The sequence below is a fragment of the Lutzomyia longipalpis genome, chromosome 2 (assembly GCF_024334085.1).
Source record: "Lutzomyia longipalpis isolate SR_M1_2022 chromosome 2, ASM2433408v1".
Taxonomy (NCBI): Eukaryota; Metazoa; Arthropoda; class Insecta; order Diptera; family Psychodidae; genus Lutzomyia; species Lutzomyia longipalpis.
In genome coordinates, this window is record NC_074708.1 from 1,792,907 (window position 1) to 1,809,091 (window position 16,185).

At 34.7% G+C, this 16,185-nt stretch overlaps 1 protein-coding gene across 2 annotated transcripts; it reads right to left on the bottom strand.

The window, feature by feature from the left end:
• Window positions 1-824: 824 nt before the first annotated feature.
• On the bottom strand, window positions 825-9,042 carry LOC129788529 (exportin-1). Of its 2 annotated transcripts, none has more exons than XM_055824666.1 (5): window positions 8,956-9,042; window positions 6,114-8,268; window positions 4,156-4,968; window positions 2,424-2,789; window positions 825-2,339 (listed from the first exon to the last, which is right to left on the bottom strand). In XM_055824666.1, exons 2-5 carry the CDS (start codon window positions 7,953-7,955, stop codon window positions 2,193-2,195), a joined length of 3,168 nt encoding a protein of 1,055 aa, XP_055680641.1. In that variant the 5' UTR covers window positions 7,956-8,268; window positions 8,956-9,042; the 3' UTR covers window positions 825-2,192. The 2 variants fall into 2 exon arrangements, with proteins under 2 accessions (XP_055680641.1, XP_055680642.1); XM_055824667.1 differs by having other exon boundaries at window positions 8,849-9,029.
• Between the last annotated feature and the right edge of the window lie 7,143 nt (window positions 9,043-16,185).

The window sequence follows — 16,185 nt, forward strand, 5'->3', positions numbered from 1 at the left end:
TCAAGTGTTCGAAATACTAAAAACTACGTCGATCTCTCGATAGGCAATGAAAAATTTTTTAATATGATTTTTTTATTTAGAATGTTTTTTTAGGTAATTATTTAAAAAGTTTAAGTCAGTATTTGTTTGTAAGTTTTGCTTTTTTCGTGAAATTATTTAACATAAGAGATCGGCATGAGTGTTTTAAGCCAATCTCAAGGTTACTTAAACCAAGCATGTAAGGTTGACTTAAAAACTTAAGCCTGGCTTAAGAAAGCTAAGCCGTTTATTAAACCTGTTATTTTTTTAAGCCGAACCTTAGTTCCTTTAGGTCAGACTTTTAAGAAGCATTTAGCCTCAGTTTAGTCTGATCTAACCTTAAGACCTTAAAAAAAACTTAAGTCTACTCTACAACAAAGGCCTTGCTTAAAAATCTTAAGAAAGACTTTAAAAACTTAAACCTAGTTTGAAGAAAGCTATAGTCTAGCTTAAAAAAGGTTATTCTGTAGTGTGGGAGGGCACGGTTTACGACCAAAAGCAGTGATGATTTAGATTAACGACTGGATATGTTGTATGCAAAGAAATTCGAACGCAGTCTTCAGTTTTCAGGTGTTATTTATTTATCACATAACAACGTTTCGTCCAACGTTTTGGGTCTTCTTCAGGTTCTGTTGGATAACAATTTGAACAAAATAAATTAAAAACCGGTAAAGAAAAAGTCTAACAATAATTTAAACTGAGCAGTTTCTCAAACAGTTTATTCAGATTTAGAAAAACTCAAGAAGAAACTTTCCAGCAAAGAATTTCTTCATCAGAATAAGGAATTATAAAGAAAAAAATCATTCTTTCAATTTTTGCAAATTTTATTTCCATCATACAAAATCATACATTAATTGAAAAATCGTTTCCCATTGAACTCATTTCATAATAAATCAGCATTATTCATCTTTTTTTTCTCTATTTATTCTTTTATTTTTTCTTTAAATAATGTAGGTAGTAAAAATATTTTAATTAATATTAAAAAAAAAAATAAAGTGAAGGTAAAAACTTGAGAATTTGTAAAATGTAAAAATAGTTTTTACTGAAATTAAAAAAAAAAAAAACCTTTTTCAATTATCTCAAATAAAAGAGAAAAAATAACATGTTTAAAGGCGCGCAAATTTTAAAAAGAAGATAATCTTTTTTTTATACAGATGAATGGGATTTAAAGGCAAAAAAAAAAGAAATTTCGTACTATGACACTTACACTTCTTTTTTTTTTTCAAATTTTCATCATAAAATGTTTTTTTTTCTACATTCTATCTTTTCTCATTATTTTTTTAATTGTTATATTTTTTTCTTATGAATATACTCAAACATAGAAACTTATTAAGTCCCCCGCATCATTCAGAATCTCACTCCCAAATTCTCACCACTTTTTTTTTACGTTTTCTCTCTCTCTCTCTCTTTCAAATAACAGCAAACATAATACGCTTTCTCAATGAGATTTTATGCAAAGATTTAAATTCTAAATTGTTCTTATTTTCATTTACTTTTATTCTTGTTTAATTTTTTTTTCAACATACCTCACACACTCTAAAATGGATTTTCTGTTGCTGTACGAAATACATTTTTTTTTTATTTTTACCTATAGTAGTATTATGTAAAATCATTTTTATTTTATTTATTTAAATTTCATTTTGTCGTTTTTATCTCAATTATCCATTATTATACATTGTTTTTTCTTTTATATTAAATGATGATGCTACTGCTTAATGTTCTAAGAAAAAAAATTGGTGTCTAATTTTCATTTTATCAAATCATTCTGTTGTTTTTTATTAACCCATTTTCGCCTTTTTTTATTAAGTCAATATTCAATAATTTTATGTTTTTTTCTTTAATGTTTTCCTGACAAATCGATTCTTTTTTTTCATTTACAACACCATCATTTCTTCTTTTTTTCTTTTCTTTTCTTTTGAGTTTTACAACATTAAACAATATTATGTCTCTGATGTCTCTCATTTACCATTCGATGAAAATTTTAATTAATGCATGTAAAATTGTAAATTGTAGTGATAATTTCAATACAAATCTCTCTAAAAAAAAAAAGAACTAACCCGCTCAATCGTTCACACTGAATTACGCTCTCTCTCTCTTTTATGTAAATTAATGGTGCCATTTCTTTTTTTTTATCTCATCCCCCGCACTTAATTGTTATTTTTTTCCCGCTTCTATTATAGATCTTGCATATCTTGCATTTCGTGCGGATTCAGTAGACCAGGCACGGACATTTGTGTGCGTCGCTTATCCTCTTGCGCCAATCGCAATGCATTCTCACGTTCCTCCAAGAATAAATCAGAATCATCCTCACCAGTTACCTCCTGCAAAAAAAAAAACAAATAAATTCATGAAGAAATTTTAATTTATTTCCTTCTTGTTAATTTAAAAAGAAAGAAAAAACTCACCCGAATTTGAACTAGGAAATCTCTCAAATGCTCCTTAAATGCTGAAACATCTCGGTCCAAATTGAAAAGTCCCGTGACGAAGACTTTAATCTGATTAGCGGTCAAATGGGCAAATGCATTCTTCAGCAATGACGCCACGTACTCCTGCACATAGAGAGTATTGTTGGCAATTGGACCCAAATTCACGGTAATCTGATCCGTTTCCACCAATGTGAACATATATGCGAGAATTTGGGCGTGCATTAACAGATTTGCCGTATGCGATGTATCCGTGACAACGGCAAAAATTTGCGTGAGGATATCCGTGAAGTAGGTTTGATAGAAACTTTGAGCTGCTTGCGGGTGGGATGATAAATTGACGAGCATCTAAGAAGAGAGAAAAAGGAAAATTAATAAAAAGTTCTTAAATTTGTAAGTCGATCCTAAAATTTGTAAATCAGATTAACAAATTGCATATTTTTCAATAAATTTTACAAATTTTTATGTTTGGAGATCGTCAGATACACTTTTTGGAACTTAAAAAAATTGAAAAGATAATCTAACTTAAAAATTTCAAGACCGATTTAAAAATTTTAGGTCAGACTTTTAAAGAAACTGACCTAAAACCTTAAAACCGACTTAAATTTTTAAGCCCGCCTAGTAGTGAATTTCTCCCTAAGTTTCTTAAAGTTTTCTTAAGATTCTTTAAGTTTTATTTAAATTCCTTAAAGTTCTATTAAGTTTCGTTAGAAAACTCTTAGTTCATTTACGTTTCTTAAAATTTTCATAAAATTCTTTAAGTTTTCTAAAATTTCTTAAAGTTTTTTTTTTAAGTTCCTTTAAGTTTTATGAAGATTCCTTAAATTCTCTTAAGATTTCTTGAATTCTCTTAAGTTCCTTTAAGTTTTCTGAAGATTTCTTAAATTCTCTTAAGATTTCTTGAATTCTCTTAAGATTTCTTGAATTCTCTTAAGTTCCTTAAAGTTTTCTGAAGATTCCTTAAATTCTCTTAAGATTTCTTGAATTCTCTTAAGTTACTTTAAGTTTTCTGAAGATTTCTTGAATTCTCTTAAGATTTTTTGAATTCTCTTAAGTTCCATAAAGTTTTCTGAAGATTCCTTAAATTCTCTTAAAATTGTTTAAGTTCCTTTAAGTCTTGTTAAGATTATTCAAGTTTTTTTTTTAAGATTCTTTCAGTTCTCTTAAGATTCTTTATATTCTGTGAAGATTGTTTAAGTTTTCTTAAGTTCCTTTCAATCTTTTTAAGATTATTAGAGTTTTCTTAAGATTCTTTAAGTTCTCTTAAGATTCTTTAAGTTTTTTTTAAGTTCCTTAAAGTTTTCTTAAAATTCTTTAAGTTCTCTTGAGATTTTTTAAGTTCTCTTAAGATTCTTTAAGTTCTCTTAAGGTTCATTAAATTTTCTTAAGATTCTTGAAATTCTCTTAAGATTCTTTAAATTTTCTTAAAATTCTTTAAGTTCACTTGAGATTTAAGATTTAAGAACTCTTAAATAAATCGAGCAAAATGTATATTTTTAATGATTTTTATGAATATTTTATGCCCTAGAGTGACCAGAAAAAACCATTGAAAAAAATGTGAATTTAGTATACGATTTACTTAAAAAATCTTAAGTTTCGCTTAAGAAAAATTAAAAATCCTAAATTTTTTTAAAGGAATCTCTTAGAAAATTTAAGTTTGTTTGATTAGTGAATTTCATCCTTTGCAAACAAAAAATAATAATAATAATTTTACCTGATAGAGAATATTTAATCCATTTTCCGCCACATTCCTCATCGTGTGCTTAAATGCCCATACAATGGAGTCAAAGACAAGACGAAATTGGGCAGGTGGTATGTTTAAGAATGCCTCAAAACAGTGCGCATTGACAGCATTGAGCAAATCATAGAAATTGGTACGATGCTGCGGATAGTCCTCCAGGTTATCCTTAATCATATCCAATGTGCATTCAAACACAGCATCGAGAATCTTCGGCACATGTGGTGTTATCCTGCCCTGCAGCTTATTCACAATTGATGCCATTGTACTCAATACCTTGGGCTCCCTTGCCGTTGGCACTTTGGTACGTTGATAATCCAACAGGACAGCCTCAAGCAGTGGCGGTATGAAGTTATCCATCACCAATTGCGGATCGCACGATTTGCTTATCCATTCGGAAATTAGCGTGAGGGTTTCCTTTGTAACGACATTCATTTCCTTAATTAACGGCTGATTCGTCACATTCACACCATTCAATGCAATGGCCTGACTTATGTTCTCCGACATTATTTTGTACACATTCAACATATCAAGGTAGATGCGACCCAGCTGTGTCACATACACATGCCCAAGTGCCTTGCACGCACGCACATTTGTCTTCAAAATACTACCCAATTGCTTCACGGCCGACATATCCTTCAGGTAATCCACATTCTTCGATGCCTGCGATATTATTTCATCCCACACCTGATTCGGTAGCATCATGTACTTCTCAATTAGTGCCTCCTGCGCTACACAATCCGCCTGTGCCGAAATCATATATCCCACGGCTTCATAGAATGTATGAACCTGCAGAAGAAAAAACAACAAATTTTAATTTTTCAATGTATTATGACGTCATTCTTTACACAATAAAATTAATTTTAGTAAATTTCCTACTAAATTTCCCGAAAAAAAAATTACTTTTTAACAAAAAAACGTAACATCAGCATGAACTTCCTAAAAGTTTACAATTAACTTAAAAAATTCTTAGTATTTAATTTTATTTTGCAAAAAAAAACCTAATTTATTTAGTTTTTTAATTTTTAAATTTTTCATAAAAATTACAGTAAAATAAGTCAAATTTTTAGTCATTTCGAAGACTAATTTACTTTAAATTGAGGAAAATAATTTATTTTCTTCGTAAAGCGTTTAACACATGGAGGACAAAACCGGTAATAGCGGCCAATTTGACTTTTTTTCTAAACCGACATACATTACAATCAATCCAACTCTAACTTATCTTGATAAATTCAATTTTCTATCTAAAGGGTGTTTTATCTGAATAAAAATATTCAAATCTTCGGAAATATTATGATAATTTGCGAAAAAAGGAAATTAAAATATCGGGTTTTTAGTCATAAAAAAAGAGGCTCAGTTTGAGAATGAAAAGCCTAGAAAATAGTAAATTTAACTCTGAAAATTAGTAGGTTAATTCAACTTCAAAAAAAAAGTATTGAGTTATTTACACGGATTTCTAACCTAAGATATTCACATAAATAGTACAATTTTGATTTTGTCTCATTCACTCCCATTGAATGTAATGGTAAAAATGTTAGGTTAGAAATCCGTATAAATATTGGACAAATCAATTCTGCATACATTTGATAAATTCTTCACAATTTTCTAAAAATTTTTAAAAAAATCGGTATTACTGCGTAAAATAATTTTTATCTTAAAAAATTCTTTTGACGACTTCTACGATAAAAGTAAAAGATTTTTTACGCTGAATATAGCCCTTAGTTTTATTATAAACTTTAGTAAAAAAAAAAAAACTTAAGACATTTACTACAGAAATACCGTAAAATGCCAATTCCGTAAATTTTATGGGATTTCTTTTTAGTGTGTAAAATTTTCACAATATTACGAAATTCTTAATATTTTTTTTACTTTCTTTTTAAAGTTTTTTTTTTATTAAAGAATAATTAAAAAAAAAAAGGAAATTTGTAACTTACCTGATGCGGCTGAAGATCGCACATAATGGTACTCATCGATCCGAGAATTTCATCAATGAACGTACAAGCTTCATTGGCTTGCATTGTAACAAAGTGCCGGCGACATTTGAGGGCAATTTTAATGAAGGTATCACACGCCATATCTTGCACGCCGTCGTGAGTCTCGTGCATAAATTCAAATAATTTATTCACGACTGTCTTGAGGAATTTCCAGTGTGCCCTGAGGAATCTCGGGTACTGCCCAACGACGTACATGATATTCGATGCAATTATGGCCTTGTTATCTTTACCCTTTTTTTGCTCACACAACCCCAGCAATTCCTTGATTACGGTGACGAGGAAACGCTTCTCATCCTCTTCGTGGAAAGCACCCGAGATTGATCCAATGGCCCAACACAGTGTATTGAGATTTTTCCATGAAAACTCCGTCCCGTTGACTTGCTCCATTAATCGTGAGATCATAATCGTTTCGGTATCCACGTAATCCAAGTGGGTAAGGTAGACAAGGGTCTCACGCATACTCTTGTACAAATTAATTGCATTTGTATCCTTCATGAATTCACGCACAACTTCCCCATTTTCATTTTCAACCACGAGCACCTCCTCGGGCTTTGCCATGCGGTAGATCATGATGCAGCGCACCTTTGACAGTGTATCGGCGTAGATGCTGCGTCGCGACGGGGTGCCAATGCGAAAGGGTCCCTGATATGGCATTTCCTTGTACAGCGCAGACGCCAAGCTATTCCAGTACTCAAGGCAAATTTTGAAAATCTCCACATCTTCCACCTCGGAGATGAGAAGGAGGTAGTGGAGGGCTTTATTGAATGATGCTGTATTGTTCTCAACAAGTGGCCCATGCCCCTTGAGGAAGGTGCACAGGAACATGGCGAGATTTTGGATGAAATTCTGCTCAGCATCTGAGCCGTTGTAGTAAATGTGATTCATATTTGTGATGGGATTGATGATGGCGCTAAATTGCTCCACTGTTTGCTCGAACATTTCAATGTAGATGTGCCGGTAGTTGTCCACGGTGATCCCCGCAATTTCCGACAGGCATTTCAGCGTGACATTCCGGAACATTGGCACAGACAGGAATTTATTGATGAGTGTCGATACCAATTTTGTCTCAAAGATATACCCATAGGGAATCCAATTGAGGAAGCGCAGCAGTGTTTCCAGCGTTGCCGCAATTAGGGGTGCATTGAGGGAGCCCTCGAGCACAAAGGAGCACAGCTGGAATATTTGGGAGAATTCTGAGCACATGGTATCCTTGAGGTGCTTCGCCTTTGTCTGCGTAATTTGCCCCGAGCTGAAGTCAAAGACCTCCTCACTGAGTAATTTGAGGATTTGCATGTTATTCTGACACAGACTCTCATTTGTCTTGGATGCCCCCACAATGTCACCAATGAATGATTCCCAATTCTTAGGCCATTCTCGCTTGAGGATCTGCACGAGGATTATATTGAGCTTATTCAAGTACACCTTATTCGCCTCCATCACAGCGGGGTCCGACGATGTCTTTATAATCAGCCCCACGACGTATTTTTTAATACCTTCGCACTGATTGCGCGGTAGGATCTTCCAGCGTGTCTTGATGACTTCCTCGAGAATTTGGAGTGCATAGTATTTGGTTTGTTGATTCTGTGAGTACTCCAGTATCGTATCGACACGTGTCCATGCATCCGGGTGCTCCTTGAGCGTTGTCAACACTTCCTGTGCCATACGCAATTGCTCCCCTTGGCTGGTATATAGGCTCTCAACAATATTATCCAGCAAACCAATGTCCAGCTTCTCGTTGAAATTCAACAACTTCCGTGCCTCCTCGAAGCTCATATTTGCCATTTTTTTGTTCTTTCTTCCCAATCAAATCCCTCTTCCTTCCTTCTTTCTCTTCCTGCGCCTCCTTAGCTCTTCCACTTCCCCGCTATACTGCCCTTAAAGTGTGTGTTTAATGCCTGCAAGTTCTTCTTCTATGCACACCAAAGTTCTTCTAACCCATAAGAAGATTGAAGAAACAAAAGCTGTTGGGATGCCTCCTCTTTTAGTAGCCACAATATTCTCTCTTCCTGGATATTTTTCAACTCTCTCTCTCTCTCTCTCTCTTGCATTCAAAACATTCATAAACCAGCAAATTCACTCAGGCATTCATAAAAATCTGCAAAAGAACAGAAAAGAGAGAAAGAATTTGAATTATTAATTTAGAAATGAAAATTTTTGTCAAAAAAAATCCAATCTTTCACATTTTTTTCTTCCATTTGGACCTATTTTGCGTCACACGATTTTCATGACGCACTTTGATTTCATTGAATTATGCATTCATCACTAATTTTCACGCACGAATTTTCCTTCAAAATCTCCCCTAAAATCTTCTAAATATACTATTAAGTCTAAAAAACAAATTAAAATTTCTTTTTGCAGGAAAAATTAGCTTTTTGGATTTTTCACGCGAATTTTGTTTTATATGTACATATATATAATGTAGTGAAGAAGAAGAAGAATTCGATATAACCTATTTTCCAAATTTTAAAGGACGCAAATACATTTTCTGCGTGTTTTTCTGCCAATTTCCGGTTTTCCCCCCGCACAATGGGCAATGTGGACATCATTGATGGTAAAGGGAGATTAATATGTGGGGTAGAAGCGTAAAATAATTAATAAATCTCGAGAGAAAAATCTCATTGTAGTGGGGAAAATTGTCAAGCAAACTTTTCCACGCGTTTTGTGTGCACTTTTACCTCAAATTTCACCCACCCTAAATTGCAAAATTGCAATTGGGATGTCTATTTGCAATTTGGAAGAAGTTTTTTTGTGATAAAATTGGTATAAATGGGAAAATTTTTACTTTTTCAGTCGACTTTAATCCATTTTCACACACGGCAAAGAAACTCAGAAGAAGAAACATTTTTCTCCTGTATTGAGATGTCCCAACGCAACCTGCACTGTTTTAACACTTTCGTGACTATTTGGGTTGGTATGTTGCAACAAACATGAAACATTGTATTTTCATTTGAATTTTTAGCGGATGAAAAGGAAATTCTGTACCAAAAAAATGTGATTTTCCGGATTTTCTCGCATTTTTTTCGGCATATTACATATTTTTGGGATACCTGGAGCCCCTCGTTGTGCTTCGGGGGTCCTCGGGAAACTACTTTGTGCGTAAATTGTGTTTCGCGGAAATTTTGACTGTTGGGATTAAAAATTCGAAATTTTGACCGTTGCGTTGGGGATTTTCGCGAACTTTTGTAATTTTTTATTTTAATCGACGCAGCGTCGCCGTCTAAACAAGAAAAATCCAATATCGCTGGGAAATTCAGCGGGAAAACCTTCCCTGCGAGTGACTTTTGAAACTTTAATTTTGGTGCAAAATGCTTTTTATTTTTGGGGAACTACAAAAAAAAATTATTAACGAAAATTCTTTAAAAAAAATTATCCTTCAACGCCAAAAAATGCAGAAATATAATCAATGAATAATAATATTATTTCTTGCAATTAAAAGCTACTAAAATCACTAAATTTCTCATCTCTATTTTATTTTTAGGAAGATACTTTTATTTCAAGTAGTGGTGACCAAAAGGAAGACGTGAGGGGAATTATCTACTTTAAAGCATATAGGAGAGAGGAGTGTCCTGCTCATTAATGTAATTGAAGCGATTTAAATCAAGAGCAACCAGATGGGACGTATCTTAAGTACACCACACAGAAGAATTACTCTTCTCTGTATTATAAAGTACATCCGAGGAATGCCTTTTTAATTCACTCGTGTGGCACGGAAAGCAAGTGAGTAGAATTTTCTTTCTTTATTTTTGTTAAGAAAAGACTTTTCTGCCTTTTCTTGCAATTTCTTTTTCAATAAGAAATAAAATTCTTTCCCTCCTCTAAAGAAAGATATTTAATTTATAAGAGAATTATCAGAAGACTCACTCAAATATATCGTAATAATCACAAATGTGATGAAAATGAATGGAAAATTAGAAAAATTATAAATAATACTCCACCATATTATTTCCTTTTCTTTTTTCTTCTAATATACTCGCCACAAAATGTGGTCGTGTAACGATATCATTCCATATCCAAATTCCTTTTTATATCCGTGATTTACTTAATCGAAATTCTGTGTTTTGCCACCCCGACCCCCAGCCCCCAACCCCACAATCCAATCCACTTTATCGCGTGAGACGAATATGATAGGACACTCGGGAAGTATCACACCAAACCAAAAGGAATATTAATAAATTCACATTTTATTGCCAGGAAATGTGAAGCATCCCCTGGCAAATTGCCGGGGTGAGAGTACCCAATAAAAGTATAAGGGTGTTATTTGCAAATTTCACCATCTTCTGCCACACACACAATAAATTCAATAAAATCACACATTTAGTGGGGGAGGGAAGGGAAGGAATGGTTATCCTAGGGGGGGGGGGAAGGGGTGGTACACAAAAAGTGCCCTTCCCATTAGATGATTCAACAACCCTCCAATGCCCTTTATTTGCTTACTCCATGCAATGATGTGCTGACTTGAAAAATTCCCAATTTTGGTCAACACACTCCGGTGAGGGGGGAGAAGGATGCGAGGGTGCCGGCGTCAAAATGAGCACACCACATTTTTCTCCATCCTCCCCCGCAAATGTGTAAAAACATTTTGCAGACATGAGTCAAATGGGGGATGTCCCGCTGGAAGTCTTTATGCTTCTCCCCGAGGCATTCACACAAATCGACACATTGTTTTTACGGGGGGGATGTGAGCACCCCATGTGAGGGGTGCTTCAATATCACTCGCAGACCACCCACATGTTTCCCGCCTCTCCTAACGGTTATTAGAAATGGTCAGTGCTGTGGGGTTAAAAGTCAAGGGATGTGGTCACATCAATCTCACTTTCTATTCCGCACCCATTTTTTTTGCTCTAAATTCTTTTTTTCTCTCGAAATTTTGATAAATTGACCACCAAAAATGCAATTAACATTTTGAATGCTTTGAGACGCTAAAAAAATATTTTTTAACCCTCCGTATACTGGTGAGGGGTAGGTGACCGACCCCAGAGCCCTATTTCGATTTATTGCGCTTTAATTCTTAGAGATATAGAACCAAGCTTCAATTTTTCAGATTGTGTAAAAATTTGAGGTCAATCCGACCACCAGAAAAAAAGTTATTAACAAAAATGTAAGAAGAGGGAATTCAAAAATTGGTGTAACGGTCAAATTTATTCCAGTTTTCTTCCATTGTCACTCTTTGTCTCTTTCTTGACGATTCTAACATCAAAAAAATTATTGAAAAAATCATCAAAAAATCAATTGAAAAATTTAGTTTTGTGTTGTAAAATGAACAAAAGACTTCTTAGGGTGTACCAAAGAGTCTATTAAAGCTCATTTGAACGAAAGAATTTGCTTTTTTAGGAAAATTTCTATGGGGTCGTTCACCTACCCCAATAGTAATGCGTGTAAGTGTTTTGGTCACAGTATACCCAGAATACGGACGGTTAAAAGGAGTTTATTCATTTTAAGCTTTGAGATTCGAGCTGAAAATTATATCTTCCAAATATCTTCTAAATAATGGCATGTTAGGTAGAGGAAAGTGGCCCAATTTGGACCTGCAAAGGTCTACACAGAATGAGAAAAAATGGTGTAAAATAACAAGCAATATTCTTTAAATTTTGTACCATTTTAAAGCCCATTTAATGCTTTTTTAACTCCTATAACTTACTAAGTTTTATCAGTTTTAAGTAATAACGGGTTGAAAAAAGTCTTAAGAGGTCCGAATTGGGCCACGTTCCCCTACTCTGTGGTATTTTAAAAGTAAAGTAACCCAAGGTTGTATGTAGTACAGTACGTAGAGTATATTCATGGTCAGTGGGTGGTCAGTCGCACCCATTTATAGCTCAATGAGCCCCCTGGGCATCTCCCACATTGCAATATAGCTTAGCCACCACAACTTGATGGCTATAATTCACAAAGTGTGTAATATTTGTTGCGTGTGTTTCCGACGCGCTAAAGCCGCCCCCCATGTGCGCGGCCCCATGTGGGAATCCATTAGCACAAAATGGGGATAGAGATCTCAACATGTGAGAGAACGTGAAGTGCTTCCATAATAATGCTTGCACTCTATCTTGCATCCCCAACACTTTTAGAGGACATCCTCGAGAGTGCTTGCAGAGAAAAAAAAACTCATAATTCCCTGACGATCTGCGTTGGATCTGATATCTAAAAGTTTCTCTTGTGATTTTCTTTTGATATGGAAAAGTGCTGGAAAATCCTCCACACAATGTATGTGTAATATGTATATCATTCTCCATGATATGTATAAAATAAGAAAATGTGTCACACAATTTCCTATTTTAGTGCGTCCTTATTATGCATAGACATGCATTATTTTCTTCCCGCACCCCCATATTGTTTTTTTTATGATTCCAACTGTGTAGTGGAATCAATATGTGATCATTTCTCTTCACAGCCAATGGGAAAATTGAGGTCATATATGAGATTGTTGGTAGTGCGTAAAAAATATATATTTCTTCGTGGTACGCAAAAAAGGCAACCCATTTGCTATGTATGTGGGGGGATGCTTCGACAGCATTTCTTTCCCAACATTTTGGGGATTTTTTCACATACATGGTACGTGATTAAATTTAGGGTCGATTAAAAAAATAAAATAAGCACACAAATGAATTATTATTATACATTAAATAACCTACTTGTAATGCCAAATAATAAATATTAAAAATAATATATTGTCAGGATGTTTTACCGTTTCGAAAAAAAAGTAGAAGGATGTCTTTTTAAGAGACAATTATATGCATAAAAGAGAACACAAGTGTTTGAAAAAAAAAGAAGTGTTGAGAGTAAAATGTGCCCACTTGAAATACATTTAGACACTTTCCTCAAGTACATACTCTCCTTCCCCTTCGTCAATTTAATGCCAACACACAATACCAGTCGTAGAGGGTGAGGGGAAGCTTTTGGATGCAATTTTGCGAGATGTGACAGCGAGAGGAAAAGCAGCTTCGAGTGACACTCCCCCTATACTATTTATATGTATGAGAAAAGTTTTCTTCTATAAGCACCATACATATGTATATATAAATATATATAGCAAAAGTTCCATTTTGCAAAAAGGGGTGGCCCATTTCTCAAACCATGAGCAATCTCTGGTCATCAATCTTGTAAATTTGCTCTTGCACAGAGACCCTCAAACCAAAATGAAATGAAATTGCTATAATGTTTTAGGGGGGAAAATGGAGAAACAATCAATTCCATCGTCTTCTGCAAACCTCCAGCACGCCCCAGCCGCCCAATGGGGATTTTTGGTGGCACACAGCCATGTCCATTTAGGTCTCATTCCCCATCACTCGTGAGGATGACAATTCAATCTGCAATTGACTACTCATCGTGCGCTCTATCTCCTCCATCATTTGAACCCATCGTTGCTTGGCGCACACACTTGTATGAAAATGATAATGTTAAGCGATGTGCCTTGAATACAAATTTTAGCATCACCACCCCCTCATTGCTATATGCATTTTGCCATGAAAAGGCGATATTCTCATTCTATCATCCTTGTATTTCGCAGAAGAAGAAGTCATCTGCTTTGCGCGAGTGAATTTCAAGTTGTAGTGTACAATTCTCAAAATGCAGAGGTAGAGGATGGACAATGTGCAAATTAAATAATTCCATAGCTCCAGAGGGTGGAAGACAATTCTTGCATAAGAAACATTCTCAACATATGGAGGATGCTTCATATATGCTTGAAGTTTTGAGATTTTTTTCCAAATTCTCACAGAACATGCGTCTTCCTTCCTTGCGAGATATGTGGGAAAATATTCTAATATTGAATTGTGATTGAGTTGACCATTAAATTCCTGTTGAACCAATGTGTTGGAATTTTTTCCATCGCAACCAATGTAATTTCATATTGTACGTACATATTACAAAATTCCATCTTGAAAGCTCTTCGAATGTCAAACAACTCCTTGGTGGTGGGAGCTTCCGCATGCAGAATTTGCAACATTTCCCACATCATCTCGTCCGAGGAATTCATGTTAATATAAATTTTATATGGGGAATTTTATTGAATTGTGGTGTTGCTCTTCTTTTCCTGGTTCTCCACAATCCCACATTTCCCCATTGAGACATGTCAATGCGCACACAAAAAGCCCAGAAGCAACCAAAATGAAAAGAGAAAAAAATCTCTTCTCTTCTGTGTGAAAGTTTGGATTTGTCTTATGGGTCAAAAACAAATACAAAATGCGGTTCTTTTGTCAATTCTACTTGCTTTTGGTATAGTTACCCTTACAAATAAACCCCATTTGCGGGGATATGTTGCATACAAAATTGCACCCTCGAGCGCCAATTTCAAACATTGCAATTAAATAAATTGCATCACTTTCTTCATCCCCATGTGCGCGCGTGAAAGCCAAATGAGAGAGGGGGTGCTACTGTATAATAATTATTCGCACAGTGGATTTATTTGATCTGTATATATTCCACTTTAAATTAAAAAATAAAATGCAGGTAAATTGTGCCTGAAGTGCTCTATATTGATATGCTGCAAATAATTCTGTACATACATACGGCATAAAATGTACAATTTTATTCATTTTAATCTACAATAAATGCCTCTCTCATCAACCACAGTCATGTTTTGGCATTATTATCGCATTGCAATTAAAATGAAAATCTCATTTTTGCATTTTGGAATTAATGAAATTGCAAATTCTTCCACACACACACAGGGATTGTTGAGAAAAAATCTCCACTAATGGCTTTATATTCTTTTCAGCACTTTTCATGTTTTTTTTTTTCTTTTTTTTTTAACTCAATGGGTGTGTGAAAGCTCTCGTATACTCTTTTAACATTAAACCATTTTGTATAGACAATATTTTAAATTTAGAGTATAAAAATGCAGAACTTTAACAAATTTTTAATAAATTCGCATAATTGCAGTGTTGTTTGTAATATTTCTATTGTGTACATGTGGGTGGTGTCATTGACAATGTATATACATAATAGTAATATTCTTTGGAGGAAATAATGCGATTTCCGTCAAATTTCGTGACTAGAGTCTCAAATAATTCTCCTCCGCACCTTCCGGCGTGGTTTTCCTCCATTCCATAATCCAAAAAGGAGGGATGAGTTGTATGCCTTCGATGACGAAAGGCACTTTCCGATGGGAAAACATTTAGTGGAGGGATACCATCATATTTCTCTGTGCACCTTATTTATTTTTCACCATATTTTCACAACCTCTTCAACACCTCGCCACATCATGTTGCTTCCTTCCCATCCCCACCGTGATCCGCTCAGCGAAGAGGTGAGGAAAGAACGACATCAAAAGGCCATATTGCCACTTAAATACTCGAGAATTTGTCATTTTCCCGCACTTTTATTTATTTTCACCCACATATGCGAAGAATCTTGAGATGCTCCCATCCCCCGTATTTTCCCTCGCTTTACAGTGTAAGGAGGGGGGCGATGATGGTAAAAATTTCACCATCACAAAATCTAATTTCGTTGAATATTTGTTGCTGCTTGGTGTCACGCCGAGGGATGCTTCTGATGGGGGTGGGCGGAGGATCGGCGAAATGTTCTCAATGGAATTTCGAAAATGTATGTGCAATTCTAATGTGATTCCATACCACGACTATAATGCTGTGTGGATGTGCTTTTGCACAGCCCCCGCTTTACCCAATGTTTTTTCTTCGTTGAACCCTTTTGCAAAAGTAAAGACATGCGAAATGCCATGGAGGCGCCTGGTGGATGAAATGGCTCCAATATTATTCCACAATCATTTAAAAGAGAATTCTTTTGCATACACATACATTTGACTATTATTTGCTTAATAGCTTCTTGAAGGAATCTCTGCAGAAAAAAAAAGAAATCACAGAGAATTCTCAATGGGAAACACAAAGCTTTAATTATGAAGGATTGATGTTCATTTAATGTTCTCAATATTCTGTATTTAATCAAAATGTTTCTCCTTCGTTGATGTATCAAAATGAATCTCACTTTTCACGCTCAATTCACTTCAATTGAATTCTGCATTCTGATGAGAGCCTTCTCTTATAAAAATCACAAATGGTTG

Coding starts and splice junctions, on each gene's coding strand:
- LOC129788529 (XM_055824666.1), bottom strand. CDS start 7,955: ATGGCAAATATGAGCTTCGAGGAGGCACGGAAGTTGTTGAATTTCAAC. Junction 2,790..4,155: donor GATTAAATATTCTCTATCAG/GTAAAATTATTA, acceptor CTCTCTTCTTAG/ATGCTCGTCAATTTATCATC. Junction 2,340..2,423: donor ATTTCCTAGTTCAAATTCGG/GTGAGTTTTTTC, acceptor TTTTTTTTGCAG/GAGGTAACTGGTGAGGATGA.